This window comes from Salvia miltiorrhiza, chromosome 7, assembly GCF_028751815.1.
Source record: "Salvia miltiorrhiza cultivar Shanhuang (shh) chromosome 7, IMPLAD_Smil_shh, whole genome shotgun sequence".
Lineage (NCBI taxonomy): Eukaryota > Viridiplantae > Streptophyta > Magnoliopsida > Lamiales > Lamiaceae > Salvia > Salvia miltiorrhiza.
The window spans coordinates 48,477,211-48,485,424 of record NC_080393.1 but is presented as its reverse complement, the minus strand read 5'-3'; the positions used below and the strand labels follow the sequence as shown (position 1 = coordinate 48,485,424).

The window sequence follows — 8,214 nt, the reverse complement described above, 5'->3', positions numbered from 1 at the left end:
TTTTCTCACACAACCATGGAAGGAGATTGGAGAAATTATTGGCGTGAACACCCCCAAAATCTATCTCCCGGCGAATCAAATGCATCCGGCCAAGGATTCTCACCGTTCACGCAAGAATCAAATGCCTTTCAAGTGGCGGCCACCAATTTGAACGCTCGATTTTCCGTGGCGGCCGACCCCGAGCCCGACATGGAGGAGATTGCTTCTATGCCGGCGACCACCAAACAACGTGGTAACTACTATCCGCGAGAAACGATACTCATATGTCGTTTGTATCTCGAGCACACCACGACTCTGTGGTGGGGATCGATCAAAAATCACAACAGTATTGGGGTGCCATCTGCACAGCCTACAATGCTCAAAGGCCCCAAGGAGCTATTCCACGCAACATCAAGCAAATGAAATCATATTTTCAACGGGTGGCAAATGACTGCAAGAGGTTTGAGGCCATGCACAAAAAGTGCCGCGATAATTGGGCATCCGGCATGAGTGATGATCAAATCATCGAGCAAACAGAAAAGATGTGGATCGCCGAGTTTGGTGCTAAGTTCAGGTATCCGTATGCATGGAAGGTATTGCATGAGTCCAAGAAATTCGCAAGCATCAGCGAGGATGTCCACTCGGATAAATGCTTGAAGGGTTCGGACGGTCGTGGCACAACGACTTCTAGCGACCAAAGTATCTCCACACGGCCCCAAGGGCAAAAGGCGGCCAAGAGAGACAAAGGAAAAGGCAAGAAGAAGGCGGAGGAGACGTCGGAGGACAATGCTCGAGCTCTCGAGTACATGGCGGAGATGGAAAAGTCAATGGGAGTATTCTCCCAAACTCAACGTGACCTCGCCGATAGCATGTTGATGAGTAGGGACACCTCTCAAATGAATCCGGACGAGTTGGCGTTTCACTTGGCCAAGGTGGCGGAATTCAAGCAACGCAACAATATTCCATAGATTTTAGGGTGTTTTATTTTATGTTTTTTTAAATTTTAAGTAATTTAGGATTTTATTTAATTGTATTGCAATTTTAATTTTCAATCAATGTAGGATTAATTTTTAAATTTAATGAAATTTTAGTTTTTCAATTTAATTAAAAACAAGAATAAACTAAATAGAAAATGAAAATGTAATTTAGAGAGCCAAGGTGGCTCTCCAATTGTGGGGAGAGGGTGCAATAGTAGTGGGGACCACTACTATTGCACCCACCTTGGCTCACCATTGTGGGTGCTCTAAATAATCGACAAAAAACAAAAGAAATCGACACAAGAATATAATGTGGTTTGGATCAATGATCCTACGTCCACGGGCCAAAGAAAACTGAGACTTTTATTGATCAATCAAGCTTTGATTAGAAGAGAGTACAGACTCAGAAACTTTCTATCGCTACAAACCCTAGCTTTGAAGAAGACGATAGAAAAGCAAATTCTCTCTCTGTATTTTCTGGAAATTTCCTCACGACGTAGAAGACAAGCAACAGTAGCTGGTTAGTTATAACTAAACTAACCAGATCATTCCCTTTAGATCTCAACCGTAAGCTTCAATCCAACAGCTACGAGCCTACGATATAAGCACATATTTGCACAACTAAACCCCTCCGAGAAGCTTATTTGCAGATAAGGCCCTCCGACTTTGAAATCCTGCCTTTCTTTAGTTTTGAGAAACGACTTTACACAAGTTAAAAATAACGATTCTCCACCTAACTTGTGAAAAATCTAAATCCTCCAACAAAATAGTTTATATGTGCAATATCATATAAATTGGTCATTTATCTTTAAAATAGTTTGTTTTCGGAAAGAGATTAGTATCCTATATTTATTTTTCTATATTTATCATATAAATTGGTCATTTATTTTTCTATATTTAGATCACTTGTATACTATACCAGTCTTTGTTTCAGTTTACATTGGGGATTAGACTAGTTTTGACATTCATAGATTCACAATCTATTCTTCCATGTATTCTATGTTAAATATAATTACAAACACCATAAAGCAATGGAGAGTAGTCAATAGCACATTTTTCCTTCACAATATTTAGATGTTTGATGGCCTATTCTTTCTCACCTCTAAATTGGATTTTTTTTAAATTAAATTTATTTATGGCCTGCATGCTTGTTGATTCTGTATTTGCAATGCTTCTTCTTTTGTACGAGTCTCATTCTTATTTTAAGTGTATATTTCAGGACATTTGTTTAAATATTTATTTAAAGTGATACATCTTGTTTTGTTTGTGTTTGTGATCAGCTTGAGAGAATAGTTGGATTTGCTGCTGCAAAAAGGATGATCGACTCGGATAAAGGTGTGTTTGTTTTTGCTTAGAATTTGTTTCAAGATGCAGATATCATCACAAGTGGCATGTTACCTCATCTTCGAGATTTCATATTGTTCAAGAAAATATTCAAGTTGTGAATGGATTCGAGTTTGACATTGCACAATTTTAAGACATTTATGCATATTACTACTTTGTCTTAGGGGGTGTATTGGAATGAGATTCTGTAGGATTTTAAAGGATTTTGAAAGTCTGGGTGTATTCAATCTAGACTTTTAAAAGTCCTTTAAAATCCAGAGGTATTCATTCTAGATTTTTTAAAGTCTTTTAAAATCCAGAGGTATTCAAACCAGACTTTTTAAAGTCTTTTAAAATCAGATGGTATTCAACATTTCATGGATTTTAACAATTCATGAATTCTGATGGATTTGTCAAAAAAAAAAAAATACAAAGGACGAAATCTGAGCTTCAGACTTGAGATTTTGATGGATTTCTCTAAATAGACTTTCGAATAAAAATTCAGACTTGACATTTCATGGATTAAATTCATGGACTTTTTAAAGTCCTTTAAAATCCTACAGAATCCCAATCAAATAAACTTTCGAATAACCTTATACTCCATTCGTCTAATAAAAATAGTCATATATTTTCATTTAAAAATGTTCACAAAAAATAGTCCTATTCTATTTTCAGACATTGTCCACAACAAATTAATACTAGTACATATTATCTTTATATCAATTTATTTTATCTATTGTATCATACATGGTTAACTACTTAATCTGAAGTCCATTATTCACTAAGGTGTCATTTATCTACTTTAATACTTTATTTAGAGCGAGTTTCTTTTTTCTCTCATAATAAACTCAATCATAATTATTAAAATCCGTATCATTTTCTCATAGAATTAGTTTTACATGAAAGTTAAGAGTATGTGTTTGTTTGTAACATAAAATGCAACTCTTTACGATCGTTTTAAAATTCACACAGTAATGCTATTCCTTACATAATCATGTTCCAAGAACCACAACATGATTGTGACACAATTAGCACAATCACAAATTACAAGATCGTGTTTATTAATTTATTATTACCATAAAGATCATATGTAGTTCACATGATGATGTTATACAACACATAAATTGGTCTCGAAATGACCAACAAAATTATAGTACCATTTTCCATACAAAATATTTTTCTTGTTGTTCCCGAAATCACGAGCTTATTCTACTAAAGATAATGTGACAAAATCAAGTCAATATGAACCTTGACATTCTAAAATACACGGTTCTCAAGAATATCACCAAACATAGAAGTTTGTATTGTGTTGTAAGCCTTTTTAAACAATTGACAAAATTTTCATCTTTGTTGAAGATTGATTCTTCAAGACTTGTACATGCATTAATATACTTCGGTTTCTTTGAATTTGAAAGTTGCATCAAACCAAGAAACTTACATATATAAAGAAATTAAAGGAGAAAAATAGGAGGGGAGGACAACTTGATAGAAAAAAAAAAAACAATGGGGCAATTTAAAATTGATAAAAAGACTTTTTCAAACTTTTAATTATTTATAGTCGTTCCCAATGAGACGACATCCAAGCGGTGCAAACTCATGTAGGTAAAAAACATAATCTAGGGTTCAATCCACAATTCCACTAGTGCTACTTAAACTATGCTTCATATACAATCATTTACTATTCATTGATAATACTCATTCAACAATGCATAATCGCAACCTGCAGTATCCAGAGGCCAATTCTATTAAGCACTAATCATTGAAGCAATCTTCAAACAAAAATCAAGGCAAAACTTCCTACATCTCCCACTAGCAAATGGTTCAAGGATACACTAAATGATACAAGAAATATAGTCAAATCCTACTTTGAATTCCATGTTCTAAAAGTTGATCTACAATAACACTAAGTGATTTGTATATATCCTCGTGAGAATTCACAATAAATAACAAGTCCAATTGACCAAATAGAAAATAAGGTTCAAAATCTAATCTCCATGCGTGAAACTCAAAATATAGGGGTTATTGTCGGAAAATACCTAAAGATTGCCAATTTTTCTGGTTTAATCATGACCTTGACAAATAGTAGAAATGATCGAACAAGTGACATCTCTGATGAAGCATACTCATCATCTTCCATTCTATATGATGTGTGAAAACTCACACGACGCGGCTGGTTAGAGAATGTGAGCTCGGTGGAATTCTTGACATGTAGAAACTTCTCATCATCAGCTTTCCTAATGCATAAATCTCTCAAAAGATCATGCATGCTGTACCTCTTTGCATTTCCATACCAATTACAACGTCTAACCGAAACTACATTCCTTTCTACAAGGGACTTTAAATAATCCTCTGCCTCATCCTCCAAACTTTTATCTCCATTTGATTTCACAAATCCTTGTTCGTTATTTTATTTAACACGCCGCAAGTGTACGGGTGCAATTGTGTACAGTAGCAAGCAAGGTTGTATTCCACAGAGACTGATTTAACCAATTCATATCCTAAATTATTCTACTCTATCTGGACAAACGAAATTGAGAGTTTTTTGTTGTAAAGAACAAAATAAATAAACAACAGGAAAGAAAATAAAGCAAGCTGTGAAACAGAGAAACAAATAAGAGAAGATTTCCCAAGGCAAAGGTTTCAACAGATTCTCCTAACTAACATGTTCAATTCAATTAATAAGACGATTCCTAAGGCAATCTCTAAGCTAGTCCATACCCACTCCCGTGGCATACAAACCGTTGATTACATGCAAGGCTATCATCCCTGGATCGCACTTCTAACATGTAACTTCTAAAAGTTCCTAGGATTAACGCCCTCACAGTTATCAATTCCCTTTAGAATTAAAATAAATGTGTTCTATGTTCTTAGTTCAGGTAATAATTATCATCTCCCGATCTCAAATTAAAACCTATGATTATGCTAAATTGGTGGCCAATCAATAAAGCAAACAATAATAACAAGAACATAAAAATGAATAACAATCTCAATTAATCGAATCAAACAGTCAGAAATTCAAACCATGTTTACTCCCTAAACCCTGGGAAAAAGGGATTCTAGCCACACATAGACATATGAACTAGAATATAATTCTCAATCAAATAAATAAACATTCAACAAGAAAAACCGTAGTAAAATCGAGAATCTTCAGTCTTGCTCTTGCTCTGTTCTCCGTCTCTCAGGAAAAGTAGTATATGATATAAAGCGATAAAAGGTACTTTCAATATGTTTCTGGGGAGTATTTATATGCCCTAGGTCTCAAAATATAGGTCAAAACCGTGTAGGATCGAAAAATAGCTGAAATAATAGAAAAATCGCGCAAAAACTGTGCTGTCACGCGGCCCGAGGCGCGGCCGTGCGCCCAGCCCGCATGAGGCGCGACGATGTTCTGACAGCTTTGCGCAACAATTTTGTTTTTTCCCGTTCTCCCTCGTCCGAACTCCGATTTATGATCCGTTTGCGCTCACGAACTCCTCTCGAGACGAACTACAATTTGTATTTCATCCAATTCTTCCAAATTCTGCTTCATTATTTCTGAAAATTCGTTCAAACACAAGCAAGTAACAAGTTCTTGACCGTAAACGAATATAAGCTCATATAGACCATCAAACACACAAAATCCTCACAACTAAGCATAAAAAATGACACACCAAGAGGTGAAAATGCATGTTTATCAACCCCCAAACTTGAACTATTGTCCGTCCTCGGACAAAACAAAGATGAACCAAGAATGAATCAATAAGAGCGCAAAGAAAAGTAGGTAACATTGTGGCTTCAGATTTGTCAACAAAATTATCAACATGCATTTGTATCTCCTATTATCAAGATATCACAATCATGACAAATTCAAATTATGGTCTCAATGAATTGCAATCCTCACCAAAAGGATAAAGAAAATAAGATCTCTCAACTCTCAAGTGTGTCAATCAACATGGACGTGTATACGCTCAGTTCAAGCAAAACAAGTACTCAACCATAAGCTTGTCAATCGTCTCACCTCTCCACCACTCAATGTGTGCTCCTATAACTAAGATAAAAAAGGTCTTTATTGAGGGTTGTAATCGTCTCACCTCTCCACCTCTCCAAACACATAGAGACCATGCTTATCATTCATCAATCATGTTCAATCACAACAATATCAACACAAACGCATGCAATTTCACAAGTTTAAAGCAGAAATCATCATGAGCCAGTTATCTAACCAATCTCTACACTACTCACATCTTCATCAAGGTAACATCACAGAGAAACCACCAAAGCAAGACTAAACAACTCAACGACGACACAAACAAAAACAACCAACAAAAATGCACCCACAAAGACACATCCCCCCAAACTTATTCACCACTAAGGAGAATAAGTTTGAAAAGGATTTGTGGGGCACAAAAACAAACTAACAAATGAAAAGAAACGAACTAACCAAAAATTGGGTTGCCTCCCAATAAGCGCTATTTTTAACGTCGTTAGCTCGACAGAACATCAAACTCTTCAAGGAGGCTGGTACAAGCAGTGCTGCGACCAGCTGCTCCCTGCTCCACTTTTGCCAGCCATGCTCCCTTCCTGCAATTCTGATCACCTGGATCCTGCCGAAAAAACTGATCCTCATTAAAAGTATTATGAGCATCAACTCTTACCTTTCTCGGATCCTTTGCTTGCTTGGGCACTTCGTCCTTATGGATGCGGCATGGTTCGTAGACATAGAAGGTTTGGCTTTCATCATGAACTCGCAGCATGAGCTCTCCTTTCTCCACATCAATTAAAGCTCTTCCCGTTGCCAGGAACGGGCGCCCCAAAATCAGCGGGATTTTGTTGTCATCCTCAATGTCTAAAATCACAAAATCGGCAGGGAAAATAAAATCCCCCACCTTCACGAGCACGTTCTCCACAATTCCACGAGGATAAGTGACCGACCTGTCTGCCATCTGCAGCCTCATAGATGTCGGCTTCAACTCTCCAATCGCCAGCTGCTGATAAACAGATAGAGGCATGGGATTTATGCTCGCCCCCAGGTCGCAGAGTGACCTTCTGAAATGCTGGCCTCCAATAATGCAGGAAAGTGTGAAGCTGTCCGGATCTTTGACCTTCGCCGGCAGCTTCCTCTGCAAGATTGCGCTGCATTCTTCATTGAGATTCACCGTCTCAAACTCTCTCAGCCTCCTCTTCCTCGAGATAATGTCCTTCAGGAATCTAGCATACTGCGGCATCTCTTGCAGTGCTTCCACCAATGGAATATTAATATGTACTTTCCTGAAGATCTCTAAGAATTTGGAGAACTGCTCTTGCGCCCCTCTCTTTCTTCTGGCGCTGAGGGAGAGGTGTAGTCACAGTTGCTGGCGAAGTAGCTTTTTGCTTTTCATCCTTCTTTCTGCCAGAAACCTCAACAGTGACCTCCTCAGCTCTTTCTTCAATCAGCTGTGCACTCTCCCCTTCCTGCGTAGTCCCGCTCGGCAAATCAACTATTTTAAAATGACGCTGGGGAAACGGCATCCACCCCGGAGGACGCAGATGAGGTGGGAGTCGTCGGCCTTCCTCATGAACTCTCCACGATAACTCTCCTCTCTCCATCTCACGAGATCCATGGCTACCTTCAGAGGTAGCTTCACTCTTCAATCCGATGGCCATGCACTGCTCCTTTGCATTCACCTTGGCATTGTTTATGAGATTGCCCGACTGTTGGAGTTTGTTGACGGCGGTGGCTATTTGACCCAATTGGGTCTCGAACATCTTCATTTGAGTCCCCACAGCAACAGCATTGGACTCTAGCTTTTCCATCCTCTCGTCGGACTTGGAGATAAATTTCATCAACAACTCTTCCAAATTAGGCTTCTTTTCCTCATTGATGACTCCATTGGTGACAGAGAAGCCTGGTGGGGCCTGAAGCGTGTTATTCGGATTCGCATAAGCCAAATTAGGATGTGGACGCCCTCCATGATGA

At 38.0% G+C, this 8,214-nt stretch overlaps 1 protein-coding gene across 1 annotated transcript; it reads left to right on the top strand.

The window, feature by feature from the left end:
- The first annotated feature begins 263 nt into the window (after nt 1–263).
- LOC130994320 (uncharacterized) lies at nt 264–2,311 on the top strand. The gene is made up of 2 exons (XM_057919366.1): nt 264–812; nt 2,237–2,311. The coding sequence occupies exons 1-2, from the start codon at nt 264–266 to the stop codon at nt 2,309–2,311; spliced, it is 624 nt and encodes a 207-aa protein (XP_057775349.1).
- Nucleotides 2,312–8,214: the final 5,903 nt, after the last annotated feature.